At 36.4% G+C, this 17,621-nt stretch overlaps 2 protein-coding genes across 12 annotated transcripts in view; both read left to right on the forward strand.

The window, feature by feature from the left end:
* Nucleotides 1-17,621, forward strand: part of TENM4 (teneurin transmembrane protein 4) — a 1,512,248-nt gene that overhangs the window by 121,244 nt on the left and 1,373,383 nt on the right. The gene's annotated exons all lie outside the window — the stretch shown is intronic.
* Nucleotides 11,003-11,986, forward strand: LOC107308499 (taste receptor type 2 member 40-like). The gene has a single exon (XM_015852438.2). The coding sequence runs from the start codon at nucleotides 11,051-11,053 to the stop codon at nucleotides 11,984-11,986; it is 936 nt and encodes a 311-aa protein (XP_015707924.1). The 5' UTR covers nucleotides 11,003-11,050.

Genomic DNA, 17,621 nt, shown 5'->3' on the forward strand with positions numbered 1-17,621 from the left:
AAAATTGTTTTATGTTTCAAGCAAGCACTGCTATAACGAACACACTGTAAACAGATTTCAAGGACATGTGTGCAGGGGAGGTTTTTCCTTGTCCTCTGGTGACAGAAATGGATACTGTCCATTTTTATCAGATGGTGCCTTCAGCTCATTAGTACATCCAAGAGTCCTACAAAGTCTTCACTGGATTGTATATCTATAATTTTCCCTCAGAATAACAAAAAGTCAGACACTAGAGGATCTGACTTTTTATTATTATTATTATTAATTTATATTTATTTAAGTAATTATTTATTTTCCTTTCTCAGTTATACAAAAAGCTCCAGAGCTTATTAGTGAGAATCTGAGGGCACCTCATTCACCACTTTGTTCAGTATTTGGAAACTCAAATGCTGTCCATCATTTTGATTCCTCATTAGTGTGGGATTGGCATGTTAATCTGTATACTAATTTCTGGTAATGCTCACCACTGGCCTCATAATTCATGAAGGACTTTAATATTGCAGTCAGTCTAAAAGAAGATTGCTGAACAGAAGGAAAACAGTGAGTTCAAGCCAAGGTAGAATAGATATTATCCTGTTAAATCAATGGTGCAGTTTGGAATAAATATATAATACTGCTATATTTTTTGCAGTGGCATTAATCAAACAGATTGCAAGAGCTTTTGTAGGGTTTTTTATAGCATTGATTCTGTTTTGGGGGTGTTTGATAGTCATTTATGATAATAACAACAATTTTAGTCAATGACCTCTTCCATTACCTGGGCTTTCCCATCATGTTTGTCAGGTCTGGAGTCTGCTTAGAGTCCATATAACTAGTTTTCAAGGGGGTTGTGTAGTCCGGACAGACTGAATGCACTGATGGTGTGGCTTCTGGAAGTCTGACTGGGCTTTAGTGTCTTTGGAAAATAAATTAAACAAAACAAAACCAAAGACAATTACCTTAATGTTGAAAATTATACTGTATTGGATCATTGAGTGGGTGAAACAGCTGAGATGCTCATCATGGAGGAAAATTGTAATTATTTTTTCATGTGGAATGAATAGTGATCAGACACTGCCACAGCATGTCCCATACATGTAGGATAGGCCTTTCCTGAATATCTTGGATATTCAGATGAATAAATGCTCTGGATAAATTCAAATGAACTGGATAGACTGAACTGATGGGCTGAGATCAGTTGTATGTGGTCTAAAAAGACTAAGGGCCGAGTCCTGCACTTGGGTCACAACAACCCCATGCATCTCTACAGGCTTGCGGCAAAAAACTGCACAGAGGAAATGTATGTGGGGTTTTAGTTGACAGGTAGCTGTCAACTAAGAAGAAGTTAGTTGACAGGTATCCAAGAAGATCAATGGCATCCAGCCTTCTATCAGAAACAGTGCATCCAGTAGGAGCAAGGAGGTGATTATTCCCATACGCTCTTCTCTGGTGATGCTGCGCCTCAAGTACTGTATTCAGTTATGGGGCCTACAAGAAAGACAACAGGGCTTTGGAATGTGTCCAGAAAAGGGCAATGAAACTGTGAAGGGTCTGGTGCACAGTTCTTATGGGGAATGGCTGAGGAAATTGCTATTGTTCATTCTGGAGAAGAGAAGGTTTAGGGGACACCTTGTCACTTTCTACAACTGCCTGAAATATCTGTCTGTCTGTCTTTCTGTCTGTCTTTCTGTCTGTCTATCTTATCATCTATCTATCTATCTATCATCTATCTATCTATCTATCTATCTATCTATCTATCTATCTATCTATCTATCTATAACAAATAATGAAACAGCACAAACTAACTAGAATGCAGCAGGAAAAGGAATTAGCACATGGAAGAGCTGGATGTAGCGAAGCGAGAGTTGCTAAGTACTTGCCACTAGAGGGCAACGTGATATCGGATTACTGGTTGGATGCTCCCCTGGAAGACACTGAAATATTGGGACTACATTGTGTCACCATATGGAGGAGAGACTTTAAAATAACAAGGCAGCCTGGCGAAACACAGCAGAATGAGAAATCGAGTTCTGCTGCTGTTAGTCATCAGATTGAAAACTCTCAGTGAGAGAGAGAGGTATAGAAAAAGGGAATAAAGGGGAACATGGCTTCTGTGATTTGATCAGAAATGCTTACTATGATATAGTCAGACATGAGTTCTTCCTGAGCGAAGGAGATATGATGGAATCACTTCTGTTATTGAGGTGGAGAAAGGAGAAAAAATGTATATAATGGACTGGTTGTATGAGTTTCAAATATACCTCTGGGTTTGTGGCATCTGTAGTTGATATCAGAAATGCAGTTAGGCTTTTACAAAACAAGTTTAGAAGCACTCGGTCCATTAATTTTGAGTGGATTCAAACCACAGCACAGTACACAGAATGGAGTTACCCCTTAAATCACTTCACATCTACTTAAAAGTGACAAGAAGAAAGGGGGAAACAGTATTTCCGTAATGATATCTGATGCATATTGTATTAAACAATAACCAGGTACTGAACTGGTGAAATAGAAATAGAAATAGAAATAGAAATTCCTAATATCCAACCTGAATCTTTCCTGGCACAACTTGAGGCCATTCCCTCCAGTCCTATTTGAAGTTACATGGGAGACTACCACTTCACTACAGTCTCCTTTCAGGTAGCTGTAGAAGGCAATAAAGAAGACAGATCTTGAGGTGGAGCCTTACCAGAGCAGAGTACAGGGGATGATCACTTCCCTGCTCCCGCTGACTGCATTGCACTGTTTCTGATACAATCCAGAGTGCCATTGGCGTTCTTGATCACCTGGGCACACTGCTGGCTCATGTTCAGCCAAGTGTCAACCAACACCCCTCGGTTGTTTTCCTCTGCACAGACTTCTTTGTTTCTTTTAGGGTAGCTTTTCTATATCCAAATATAATTTCAATTGGAAATTACATTACTTGGGAACAAAACTGCCCTTTTTGCTGTGTGTGTCTTTACAGCCTTTGGCACAATTGCATTCAATTCTTTCTTTGGGATCCTGGTACGTTACTACTACAAATAATTGCAGCTATGGCATGGGACTGTATTTTGTGGTTGGGCATAGTCAAAACCACGAGAGAATTACTGCTGTTCATAAAACATACCAGAAAGTGAGAAAGCCTCATAATGTATCCTGACTCACTAACATTAATTCATTCACACTAGGTAGGAAGAAAGGTCCATGTGTGCAGTGACTTCCAGTGACTTCCTTGTGACAGAAACAGAATAGGTGCTTTGGGATGGTTATATAGATTGGATAAACATACATGATATTTTCTCCTGCTGTTCTCCCAGGCAATAAACTTTTATAGCCCAGGGACTTTGTGAACCAGAAGTGGGTTTTATGCATTTAAGTAACAACCAATTGATTTCTTTCCAATGGGCTTCTAAATTAGTCCTTCGAAATCATTCAGACTTTTAGTACTGCTGGTATCTTCTGACAAGAACTTCTGTAACTTGCTTATATGTTACGTGAAATATAACTTTTTGTTTCCTTTTAACCCCTTTCATTTGATGCTACCTACTTACTAAACTAGAAAATACAGTACATTTTTCAACCTTACTTACCTATTCCATGAAATGGGTATTGCATGCTTGCCAATCACATTCTCCACAATTTTTTGTTTCTATCACATGGAAGAGTTTAGTGGGTACATTATTTTATGAAAGCCTGCCTTCAATTGTCCCAGAATATTCCCTTTCTAGAAATTCAAACCAGGATGAATTGGCCTTATGTTCCTTGCATTTTAACCTAAAATATAGGAAAAAAAACTGCACAACTCTTTTTTTTTTATTATTATTATTATTTTTTTCTATTATTCTGAGTGTGCTTGATGTCACTCCTTCATAGTGATCCCAATTCAGGTCATAAATTAAGAAAAAAATATTCTCAGAATGAATGGTGGGGCATTGGAACAGTCTGCCCAGGTTGCTGGTGGTTACTGCCCCTGGAGGTTATCAAGAAACATGGATAGATGGCACTGAGGGACATGATTTAGTGGGGATGGTGGGGGTGGGTTGATGGTTGGACTAGATTACCTCAGTAGTCTTTCCAACCTTAGTGATTCTATGATTCTATGATTTGTTTCAGTGCTTCCAACTTGAGAAGAATATAATTCCATTGCATAGAGTGAGCACACATGTGTCATTGTCTTGAGCATTTTCTCAAGGATTTGACAGTTTTTTTTATTTCATGCACCATTCCCTTTTTGTTGCAGTAATCACAGCAAGTAACATTTCATTAATGCAAATTTAAAGAGCTGATAAGATATTGAGAAGTAATATCTAGACCCGGGCATGTTGGTAATGGATTTCATTGCAGTGTCTACCCCAAGCTATGCCTGCATCCATTTAACACTGAGTCATTGCAAAATAAATAAGAGATTGAACTGTAGATTTTTCATTAATTTTCTTCATGGTTGGGAACCTGGACTTAAAAAGCCAAGTAATCTGACACTGGAGCTGCACAGACACTATTACTTGAATACTGTGTCTTGGGAGAAGGTTGTCGAAATACAACTTTTCCTTTATTTATGAAGATTCCGAATAGGCTTATGGAGAGATCTTTCTGAATAGATAACATTTTCTATCTCCTAGAGACAGTGCCAAATATACTGCTTACCTTCAAGGTGAGTAGGATTTGCTGTGACATGTGTCGCCTATGTTACCGAAAAGGTGTAAGTAAGCAGTGAAAATCTGGATTAATCTAAATTTGCATCACAGGTGGTTGGAGTATTGACAAAGGGATTTGCATTGCAGTTGTCTGTCAAAATGGCACAGTAGTTATACAAACATAAGCGGATCCTGCATTATGTACCTGCAAGGTGGATGCTAACAGTACTGAAATAATGGGGACCTGCAAATGATATTATGGTTACAATACCAACATGATCTTTATGCATTAAAAGACACATATATTTGAAAGGTATACAGCTGACAAAAGCGAGCACTTAAAATTTGATAATTAAAAAGCTACATATTTAAAATTACCAGTGCAGTGACTTTGAAGATACAATCTTTAATGGCATCACTGTGTAAAGTTGTTTTTGCTGTTCCATTTGATTAAGTATTAAGATGTGCATTACGTCTTAAAAAGAGTATTATGAAAAAGGAGGCTAACAAACATACAAACCATGCTGTGGTTAAGCTTTCTTCCTCTGATACATTAATTAATACATATTACATAAGAGGATTTCTTAAGTTTGTTTGTTTGTTTGTTGTTTCGCTGCTGGGGCTCTTTTTTTATTGTTTTATATCTTTTAATTCCTGATTACTAAGTCCACCTGGGTTCATGCATAGTCAGTGACAAAATGAAAATAATGAAATGTCTTTTATTGAACAACATAGTAATCTAGTGTCATTGGCCATGGGACTTTCTAGATATCGGAAGAGGGCTGCCAGAGACCTGGGAGCTGGTGGAGGTCTACAAAAGTACATCAACAGTAGAGTCCTGGAGGGTACATAATAGAAATTATTGACACCAGGATATGGAGAAAATGTCTTCTAATGTGTTTATGAAAAGCAGTGAATGAATGTTTCTGTAGATCATCAGATCTTTACTGTATCCTGTGACTGAGGTATCTAACCCTTAATTTTATTACTGGTTGCCTGAATGGGGGACTATTGAGCACAGGTCAACATCAGATTTCTCTTCAACCTTTCTTTCCTTGCTTAACAAGAAATAAATTTTAGTTTGTAATTCTCCTGATGATTCTAGATTGGCTTTTTCAAAGCTCCAAATGTCATTGTATCCCCTGGGCAAGGTCTTACACTTTGACTAATGTAATTAAATGCTTCCTTTTAGATGTTGTGTATGATCATTGGAATGTTTTCAAGTTTTCGTCAGCTTGCAAGGGAAAACTCCATGTTGATAATAAATTAAGAAGTTGAAATCTTTCATTCATTCTTAGAAGTCTAGATTTATTTTAATAGGAGAAAGCAAACAAACAAACAAACAAAAAACTTGTAATTGAAAGTGGAAACTGAGAGTCTGCTGTGGGTTAGTCCCACAACAGTTAGGCCCTACAGAACTTGCTTACACCCCCTTTGTGGAACAGGAGAAAAACTGGAAGAATAAGAGTGAAAAAAAACTCACTGGTGAGATAAAGGCAGTTCACTAGGTAAAGCAGAAATTGTGTGTGCAACAAAAAGGAGAGCATAGAATTCATTCAGTCCTTCTTAGTAGCAGGCATTTATTCAGCCATTTTCAGGAAAATGATGGCTTAATCTTGTCTAATGGTTACTGGGAAGACAAACACTGTAAGTCCAATAATTTCCCCTTCTGTTCCCAGCTTTTATTACTAACATGACATCATATGGCATATAATAACCCCGTAGCCATTCATCCTGGATCTATACCTTCCCAGCCTCATATACATTACCAGCTTCCTTACTGGTGGGGAAGCATATGGGTTGTAGGAAGACATAAGCATAGCCTAGCAGCTATTTCATTTGTAAATTGAATTTAGATAGGGGATACATGAGTGGTCCTCCTCTGTCCTACACTGAGACATAGGGTATGGTTTTGGTTAGGAGGGAATTAGACCAATTGTTGGTATGTTGAAGGTAAAGACAGAAACTAGAAGGAAATGAGAAGAGGGAATGAGTGAGTGATGCAAGCGGTATCCAGTTACTCAGGAAGTGAACACATATTTTTTCACAATTTATTTGGTATCAAGCACAAACTTGTCTTTCCAAATGTTGTCTTGACTCATCTTTACAAAAAAGTAATTGCGTAAATTAATGCTTGTATTAGACTTCTTTCCATCATGACAATGAGAGACTGATTACAGCCAGTAGTTCATTTCAGTCTCCTTTTCCTTTCTTCTGATGTGTACTTTAAAATTTTACTTTTTTTTTTTTTTCATCTATGTTACATTTTTTTATCTTTTTGACCTTTACTTTGAAGGACTCCTTCCACTATCTGGGTCTGATCAGTCTTCCATTTTGACAGCAGCCTTCTGAGAAAAAACAAAAACAAAAACAAAACAACAGTGTCTTCCTGAAATTAACAGTATGTTTTCTCTGGGTCAGTAATGACAGCAGCATGACAACTTGCAAATTACTGGTAATAGTTTTTATCACCCTTTCTCATGTGTGTTTTTTTAATGATATTTCACAGTATTATTTCTCTGTGCAATATAAAGTCATCAGTGTGTTAAAGGGCAGTGTGATTTATTGTTGTTTACCAGATACAGGATGTTTTATTAACAATCACAAGCCTTCCACAGCTTGGTAAATACCTGAAGAACCCTTGATACACTTTTAGAACGTGTCATGGGCACAGGTAGCCATGTAGGAGAGCTAGGAATATCGAGTTTCTGGGCAAGTGTCTAAACCCAGATGTTTGTGACTTATATGTATACTTTTTGCAAATTTTGCAAAACCATTTCTTTATCTTCTACAAGAAGTATTCTTTAATGCTTTTATATTATTATTATTATTATTATTATTATTATTATTATTATTATTATTATTATTATTATTATTATTATTATTATTATTATTATTATCGTCATTCATTTGTTTTACGGTCAGTAATAAGTACCCGAGTGTCTTCAAACAGTGCTATACATGTTATGTGCAGTTCACTGCGCACTGTAAAAAAACTTATTTGCTTAGGAGCTCATTACTTAAAGGTGAACATATGTAATAAAGATCTAGTACCTGAGCTCTGCTTTGTGGTGACAATGACAGGACCTGAAAGAATGGCATGGAGCTGCATCATAGAATCATAGAATCACCAAGGTTTGAAAAGACCTAAAAGAACATCCAGTCCAACCATTCACCTATTACCAATAGCTACCACTAAACCATGTCCCTCAACACAACATCCAATTGTTCCTTGAGCACCCCTAGTGTCCGTGACTCCACCACCTCCCTGGGTTGTCCATTCCAGTGCCTGACCACCCTTTCTGAGAAGTAATACCTCCTAATGTCCAGCCTGAATCTCCCCTGCTGTAGCTTGAAACCATTCCCTCTAGTCCTAATCAGGGGATCTTCATCAGAGGATGCTGTGTGTGTGACAGGCTGCCCAAAGCAATGTGCATGACACCAGATCTTCTAGAGCTCAGGAAGTGTTTGGACAGTGCTCTTAGAAATATGTTTTTTAAATGTGCTGGACCTATCCCTTTAGAAATCTTTAGACTTTGAAATTTAATCAAGGTTTAAATTGATGGAGAGCACAAAAAAGGCATTTCTGTTAGGAAGCAGAGAGATGAGTGAGGACCTGGAAAGTTGGTGATAGTTTGAGCACCTGTCATGTCACTAAAATCAAAGCTCTCGCTTCAAAAAGACTGGAAACATTATGCAAAAATGGCAGTCCCATTAAACATGTTCTAATTTTCCTATCCCCGATTCAGCTGTAGACAATAACTTCTCACTATAAATTATGAAGCATTGATTGTAGTTGGGTGGTTCATCGGTGACACTTCCAGGATATGCATCATCCTGAACAATACCAGGAATAAATCTTCTAGTGTCATGCTCATGTGCTTCTTGCACACAGTAAAAAGCTGCAAGATTAACCAGATAACAGTTAATTGGTATTTTGTGGATCTCTGAATGAGCAGAACAGGCCATGTTTTAAAAGAGTCAAAAAGTGTTTTCTGTGCTTTAATAATCTTTCTAACTACTTCAACAATTAAAATCATTATAGGAATTGTGGAAAGGGTATTTAGTACAGTTGTTAATTGGAATGCATGAATCAAAAGAAGAAAGCTGTTACCCAGATGAACTTGTCTGCCTTTTCTGAATATGGTGAGATTCATCTTGCAAGAGAAAATGTCACATAAATTCTGACTCTTCTCTCCAGAACTGACTGTTTGTGACATGCTAATATTGTTCTATAACTTTTTAAGAATTACAAGTTCTTGCTTCACCTTGTGGCTCAGATGCCTTTATGCATTCACAAAAATGCTTTTCCAGAGGATAAAGTCAAGACATGCTGGATGGTCTCCTGTGCCTCCTTTGCCAATTAAACCTGTTCTGATCATGACTATGAATTTTGTAGCTCAAAAGTGAGTAAACATAAGGGCATTAATGGCCTATCTGGGCTATCCTAGTCCTCTATGTTCTTCCTTCATATAGTATCTTCTTTCCCTTCTGAGAATACAAAAAGGATTGGACAGAGCATATAAGCATCATGGGAACCAAAGACACCCCTAGAAGAAGAAATAACAGCCTGTGGCTCTGATTTGATAAGCACCCACATGAATGGGTGTTTGCGGAATGTTCTGTTGACATGTAGGGGCGAATAGGAAAGCTAGTAAAAGAAAACTTGTGAGGTATATAAGTGACGTGAGAACTTGTAATAAATGATTTAGTTCATTCGCATCTGAGGCTGTGCATCAGACGCAGCATTCCCTTATTACAATATTTGTTCTACTCACATTACAGTTTGCTACTTTTTGGAGACACATCACACCAAAGTGAATCTGTATGTCTGATTCCGTATATCCAATGACATGGTCTTGTGTAGATGCCTTTAAAATTTTGATCTCTGTTTTTTCGCTAAGGACTTTTTAATGTATTCTTACTATAAAACTGAATAATCAAGGAAGGTTACAATCCCAGTACAATTTAATTCTAAATTTTTACAGTAAAAAACATTATTTTCATAGAATTATAGAATCACTGAGGTTGAAAAAGTCCTCTAAAATCTTCCAGTCCAACCATGGGATCATCACCACCATGTCTGCTAAACCATATTCCTCAGTGTCACATCTATTCTTGAAGACCTCCAGGGATGCTGACTCAATCACTTCCTTGGCAGCCTGTTCCAATGCTTCTTCATCACTAATCATTCTTAGTAGAAACAAATGAAAGAGAATCAAGTTACACCTCTCCTCTCCTCTCCTCTCCTCTCCTCTCCTCTCCTCTCCTCTCTCTCCTCTCCTCTCCTCTCCCTCTCCTCTCCTCCTCCTCTCCTCTCCCTCCTCTCCTCTCCTCTCCTCTTCCTTCTCCTCTCCTCTCCTCTCCTTCCTCTCCTTCCTTTCCTCTCCTCTCCTCTCCTCTCCTCTCCTCTCCTCTCCTCTCTCTTCCCCTCCCCTCTCTGTCTGTTATTATCATAAGTAGGACCTAAGCTTCAGTGTAAATTCAACATGATTGAAGTATTGACAGGAAAACAAAAATACAGAGATTTTCATTTCAGTAAATTGATGAAGATATGCACTTATACTAGTTTAAATTAGCTATTTCACTGCTGTACAATTCATCAAAAACTTGAAGCTTGGGCATAATGGTTAGCACTAAATCCAACTGGCAGTTTTATTGCATTCTGATTATAAGCTTGGTCTGTCTTGCACTTGGAGTCATTTTGCTTTGTTGAGAAATGGACTCCAGAACAAAGTTCTCGTCAAAAAACAATGAACCATTTATTGTCAAAAAATTTCAAGTAATTTTCCAGTAGACAGATGATTTCAGATGCTTCCTACTCTGTTGTCAAAGTCTTTCTTTCTTCCTTCATATGCCAATAATTCACAAAAGCATTTCTTGCCAATATTACTGTGCCAGCCTTACCCAATTTAGCTATAAATGTCTCTGTTAATTGCAGGGGAGTTGGAGAAGATAAAATTTAAGGGGCCTTCAACTATAACAATTCCATGGTTTTATGATTACTTTTGTAGATTGAATTAATGAGTCTGTGGATGAGTAATCTTGTTATCTCCTAACAAGCTGCTGCCTGAGGTGGGTTGTGTGATACATCTCTTCCACATTGTCAGGTACAGGCAAACCACAGAGTCACAGAGCCTTCTGACATGCTAGGTAGGAATATGATAGGATAAAAATTGGAAGGTTAATGCAGTTGACTATCTCATGTCCCTAATGAAAAATGTAGGCAAATCTTTTGTATGTGAAAGGTTAGAATTAATTACTAAGTCCTTCTCTTATTTGCAAACTCAGGAACAATCCCAGCAATCATTTTCAACTATCAATTCCAGATGTGTTTTTCTTCTTAGATATAAAGTGAGCAGTCTGGGACTAGAGCTTGTCATTTACGGTGCGGTCTGCTCATCTTCTTGCACAGCTCCCCACGTTAAACAGACAGAAGTGACCAGAGCAACAAGATGTTACCACCAGTTCTCATCGTTTCAATGTGCATTGTTGCAATTGAAGTTGTTGTTGGATTTATGGGAAATGGATTTATTACTGCTGTTAATAGCATTAACTGGATCAAAAGCAGAAGAATATCTGCAGCTGATATGATCCTGATCTTCCTGAGCACATCAAGATTTATTTTGCAGGTGACTGTAATGATGTACATTCACAGTCTCTACTTCACAGATGTGTTTAAGTTGGCTTCTGTGTACAAAACTTTTGGTGCTTTATGGATGTTTGTAAACCATTCCAGTTTGTGGTTCAGTACTTGGCTCTATGTCCTCTACTGTGTTAAAATAATCAATGTCACCCAATGGTTGTTGTTACAAATCAAGCTCAGAATAACTGCGATGATCCCATGGCTGCTTCTAGGATCACTGCTAGTCTCTTCTGTAACTTCATTTCCTATATTATGGATTACACCCAACACCTACCTCTGCAGGTCAACGGGGAACTGTGGAGACAACAGCACTGCACATATCAGTAGCTGGGATAGTTCACATTTGTACCTGCTTCTTCTTTACTTTACAGGTTGCTTTTTTCCTCTGGTACTATCTATGATAACTTCAGGTTTATTAATTAATTCTCTTTGGAAACACACCAAGAAGATGCAACGCTATGTACATAGTTTTAGGGATCCTCTGATAGATGTTCACATAATTGCCATTAAATCCATTATTTCTTTCCTGATCTTATATATTTCCAGTTTTGTAGCTCAAATTCTTCTAACTTTGTCAACTTCTCAAAGCAAAGATTTTGTGAAGGTTGCGGTATCTTTAGTTGTAACTGGAGCATATCCTTCAATACACTCTATTATCCTTATCATAGTTAATTCAAAGCTGAAACTGGCACTCAGGATGCTTTGCCAACATTTTATATGTCATTTGGAAAAGGTGAATCTCTAAGTCCTGTACTACAGCTTAGGAGAAGCACGCTCAAGTTATAGACATTGAATGAAGATCTTATTGTTTCACTTACTTTGTTCTTGGTGGAATTTGTTAATAGTCAAAGAAAATTTGTCAAAATTTTTGTCAAAAAAAGTCAAAATTTCTGTTTCAAAACCTCCCTAACATTTCATAGCATCAGAAATAACATGCCTTTTTACCTTTTTCTTCTATTCTTTTCTATACAATTTTTACTCTCTCACAGTCTAATTTAGTAGAGGAGGAAGAAGAAGAAACTGAAAGAAAACAGTGCACTGAACTAGCAAATCAAGTTCAAGATATGATTTTAAATTCTCAGTTCAAGACTGCCAGGCTCATGATACATTTGAATGAAAGTAAATAGGACTGAAACAGAGGTAAAAATTTACAGAATTCTCAAATACTGGTTATCTGCTAAGTGAACTTCTGCATGGGAAACATAAAATACGATGATACCAATGCTACACAAGATGTAGCTAGTCTTACTTATGAACAGAATGTGCTTCCAGAGATGCAAAACCAATTAAAAGATATAGTCTGGAGGGAAACTAAGACATAGAAACCTATAGACAATCAATGTAATTGTAATTATATTCTGAATCAGGTTTATTTGAGTCAGGATTCCAGAATAATTTATAGCAACTAACTGGTTCAGTCTCTTTTTAAAATGGATTCTTTTGTTCAAAGTCTACTTTATACTGGTTTGTTTTCACTTTTTAAGTAGTTTAGTGAGTTGTTGATTACAATGTATATGGTTGTACTTATGTGAACCTACTTGCCCAATGCAGAAAATCTTGTTGAGTTGATTGTTTTGATCAAAAATATGTCACACAATTTGCTGTTGTTTTGGGTAGGTGTGAGTTTATTACTAAGGCTGTTTTTTTTTTTTTGATACCTTGTCTTTACATGAAGTTTCACTTCTGGTCGATGAAATACATTCTTCAGAAAATTCTGTTATGTTTTATCCAGTAATGTGTTAGGTGATTCTTCTCTGAGGTTCTCAGCTCAGCTGTAGTATTTTTTAAGCTGCATATCCTCTCTGCAGGAATTGAGGTAATGCTAGATTACAAATCACTGTGATGAGAGATTCAGTCCAATCTAAAAAATACTAATGAAGAGGGTGATTCACTTAGTCTGTCTAAAACACTTGATCACTGTCTAAAATTGCTGAATATAGTATTTTAAACTGATTTTTAAAATATTGTTTACCAAGTAACATATGTTATTACCAATAGGAGGCATGTGTAAACAGAAGAGTAAAAAGTGCTTAGCAGGAAGGTGAATGATTAAACTCATAGAACTCATTGAATCTTAGCTTATACTGGCAGGGATCCAAAAGAATCACGGACATCAAATGCAATCTCCTTACAAGATCACCAAAAATTCAAACTCCTATGTCTGAGAGCACCGTCCAAATACTCCTTGAACTTGGGATGCTTGATACCATGACCACTGCTCTGGGGAACCTGTTTCTGTGCTGGACCACCCACTGACTCAGAAACAACAACAACAACAAAATAATGTTTGGATGTGCAATTGATTATATCATAAAATTCAAACTCAATTCATGTGCAGAATTATTATTATTTTCCTTAGCTCAGCTGCATCAACAGAGATCCAAAAGTTCCTTGAGAGCCCTTCCTGTGAAGTTCTGCAGGGAAGCAGATGAAAACCACCATTGTCAAGCCACACCACAGTCCCACTGTAGAACAGTGGTAGGGCATCTGCTTCTTTCTGCTCATCCTATGAACATGGACTGAAATCAGAAGAGTCACAAAGTGGCTCTTTGATCTCTTTCTCAGTTTGCTTAAAAAATAATTAAAAAATAAAAATAAAAATAAGAAAACAAAACCCCCAAAAAGCTCCTGAAATACACGAGGCATTATTTATCTGTTTATTTCTTAATGTAATCACTTCTCAGCCTTTTGGCTAAGATCAAGTGTAGTGTAGTAATCAGGATGTCCTGGTAAAATTCATTTCCCCATACAGTTTGTTTCCCTGTAGGGTTCTCCAAACTGATTTCTGGTGAAATTCTAAAGACAAAGGAATTAGAGTCAAGAATGAAAACAGTACACTCTGCTTATCTTTGCCACTGCCTCCTCACCTTCAGGAGGAAGAGACATGAAGCAAGAGCAGTGATTAAGAAAATATCCATCATTGCTTCCAGGGGAGAGGACAGAAGTTAAGTCTTTATGTTGTATTGATGGAAGTTTTGTTATACACAAAATAGAGTAGGATAGATGGGTGCTGAAATTAGAATTTTAGATGAATTAAAGAGTAAATAAAATAGCAGTTTTGTCCTTACTCTTTCCATCTATTCCTAAGGTTTTCAATTTATTTTCATGTTTTCTTCCAGAATACTTGCCATTTCCCATTTATATTCTGATCTTGTCATTGTATTTGGGTTTTAACCTTTCCCTTCCTAAAATAATTATCTGTATTCTCCGCAGATTTAACCATATTCTTTTACTACATTGGAAAAAAGCCTCATAATTGCTTTATGGTAAAATATTACACATCTATTTGTAGCAGGCTTCTATCTATATCTAGTTCACACCTGAAAGCAAAGAATTCTTATCAATGTTTATTTACTTACTATGTAATGACTATTTTAGAGATATTACATATAAAAACCCAAACCAAATAAAATTAAAACAAACAAAAAAATCAAACAAAAAGCCTCATAGCAACAATAACAAAATGATTTTGTTGAGATTTTGTTGTGCAGAAAATGTATTTATAAATTGAAAATAAGATTTAATTCCCTAGTGCCACTTCTTTCACTTTGCAAGTTACACCAAATGCAGACAAGAAGATCACTGTGAGGAAGATGAAAAATGCAGTTAGTTCCTAATGACTGCGTGAAAACCAAGCGCTCTCTCATCCTATATACATATATTTTTAAGTGACTGTAGAGATACAATCAATCAGCGAGTTCCAGGGATACCAGAACAAATGTGTGTAAAAAAAACACTAAAGCTCTTATTTTTTCCATTGCCTGTTTACTGACAGTGGTCATCAAAACTTTCACCTTACTTTCATCTGACAGTATCTGGACAATAGTTTTTTTCTGATTAATTTTGTTTACTCTCAAATTCAAATAGAAGCCGGTGACGGTGATGTACAAGTCATTATCTTGAAATATAATTTCCCAGTATCACACAAGGTCTGCGGAAAATTCTACATTCTGAAAAGGTTTATAAAAGGATTAAAACTGGGATTACTTCTATCTCAGTTTTTTTTCTTCCTTATAACAGATTTCTTTTATCTTTCTTTTCATTAATATCACACAAGGACAGTTTCTTTAGTGTTGTGAAATGCTTAGAGACAATTCCTCCTCCTCTCAATTCTCCTTATCGTGTTTCTTGTTTGAGGATATCTGTATGGGGAGGTCACTGGAGCTTAGTTGTATAAAAAATGCAGTCTGTCAGAACTTTCAGGGAAACATATTTTAAAGTTAATAGTTAAAAAAAAAAAATCAAGTAAATGAAACAAAACAAAACAAAAAAAAAATGAAGAAACAAGCACACACACACACACACACAAATCTTCAAATCATTTTCAGAATATGGAGCTGTTTTTGACTCGCCTACTCTCCTTGAGTGTAAAAACTCTGAGCTATTATATCTGCAAGGTAATATCACCTTCATTTCATTTCATTTGCATTATATCTCTGCCTTTACAATGACTATAAAGAACTTTATAACAATGCTAGTGTTATTCAAATCCACTCCATCTACTTTATCTGGTATCCTTGTGCAGTACAGGTAAACACCCACGGGCCTTCCCACATTCTTTCTAAGGCAGCGATATCAAAAGCAGATACTGTTAACTTGGGAACTACATCACCGATGCCTTACTACAGATTAGATGTTTTGTTTTGCCATTGCATTAAAAGCAGAGAGAAGTTCTGAACAGGAATGATGACTTTGTGTCATCATCTATCCGTTGCCTTTTAGGGAGAAGAGGTGAAATTAAACCCTTTCTTTTCCTTCTCAGTGCCATACTTATGTGTCAGTTATTCCTAACTTCTTATCTTCTTTAATTTTTCTCTTACCTTTGGAGTCTGTCATATTTATTCCAAGAAATCAAACAATCAAAAATATTTCACCCTTTGTTTATCACAATTCTTTATTAGCTCTTCCTCTTAAAATCCTACTTAGTTTACTGCTGTTGTTTTTATTATTGCAGATGCCTACTGGTGAAATAAAGCTGAGTTTATTCCCAAATTTATTATAAACACCACACAATCTATGACAGCTTGTTATTTTTGATGTATTTATACTTTTTCATTTGTGACAACACTGCAAGTAAATATCATCTTTTCTTTGTGAAAATGTGGGAAAAAAGCCACCTGCTGAAACATTGGGATGTTTGAAGTTCCCCTTTCAAAGTCACATACAGTCAGTTCTGTGTTGTTGTCCTTTCCTGCATTTCCCCTTGTCATTCTTTTCTCTCTCCCCATATTTTGGTCCATTTTTCTTTTACAGATTTCTGCTCTCCTAGTTTCTTTCTCATTTCCCCTTGTCTCCTTTGAAATTATTCTCTTTTTCTTTTCTTTCTCTTTAAATTCCTTAGTTCTTAACCTTATCTTTGTTAGTCCCTCATTTTTTTTCTTCTTTTCTATGTTTACATCATTTGTTTCCCCTCCATAGTAGAGCTGAGTATCCAGACAAGTGAAGAGAGGAAATACAATGTGACTGTTTATGTATGTAAACGGCAATATTGAGGACATTATTCAAACGCTGTATGTGAAATATGTATGTTTAAGACTAAAATGATTTTAAATGCACACATTCTGAGAAACAGCATCAGAAAAGTAGAAAGGATTTCTTTCTTTATTTATCTTCTAAAAACAAAACCAACTTTATAATTAAATCTCCCCATCAGAACTGCAGAACTGAAGGAAATCTTTATTTTATTTTTTTTTTTTTCCATGTGAACTTCTGGATCTATCCAAGAAACCAGTATAGCTTTTGTGAATAGATATTTGTTAATGCTATTGGTAAGATTATAAGAATTACATTATGAACTTTTATGCAGGTATTCAACCAACAGAAGTTCAATCCCCTAATGCGCTATATATGTTTAATTTGTCTGTCAATGGATGAAAATGACAGGAGTTTACTCCAGAAATCTGAACTAATGGAGGTGTACAGCAACATTACTGTCTCTGTTAAATAATTAGTCACTAAAGCTTAAAAATCTTTAAAAAAACAAAAACAAAACAGTGTAGTAGGGATAACTAAAATTTGATGAGTGCTAATACTTTAGAATATAGAAGAATCTCATACATTTCTGATAGTATGCAATTATTATTAACTAAAACTGCAGAACTGATCTAAAAGCATAATTTACCTTTCCTTGCAAATGTAAAAGTTAAGTGAGATATGTTGGAAAATAGAAGGCCCCTGAGAAATCTGGAGCAGGCTAAAATTTGGTATTCAAAGTAGTGAGTCTAAGTGAAATATTGACTTAGAATCACAGAATCGAGCAATTTGGAAAGGACTTTTAAAGGTTATCTGGTTCAGCTCCCCTACAATGAACAAGGACACCTACAGCTAGATCAAGCACTCAGAACTCTGTCCAGCCTGACCTTGACTGTCACCACACATGG

Source organism: Coturnix japonica, chromosome 1 (assembly GCF_001577835.2).
Source record: "Coturnix japonica isolate 7356 chromosome 1, Coturnix japonica 2.1, whole genome shotgun sequence".
Classification (NCBI taxonomy): Eukaryota; Metazoa; Chordata; class Aves; order Galliformes; family Phasianidae; genus Coturnix; species Coturnix japonica.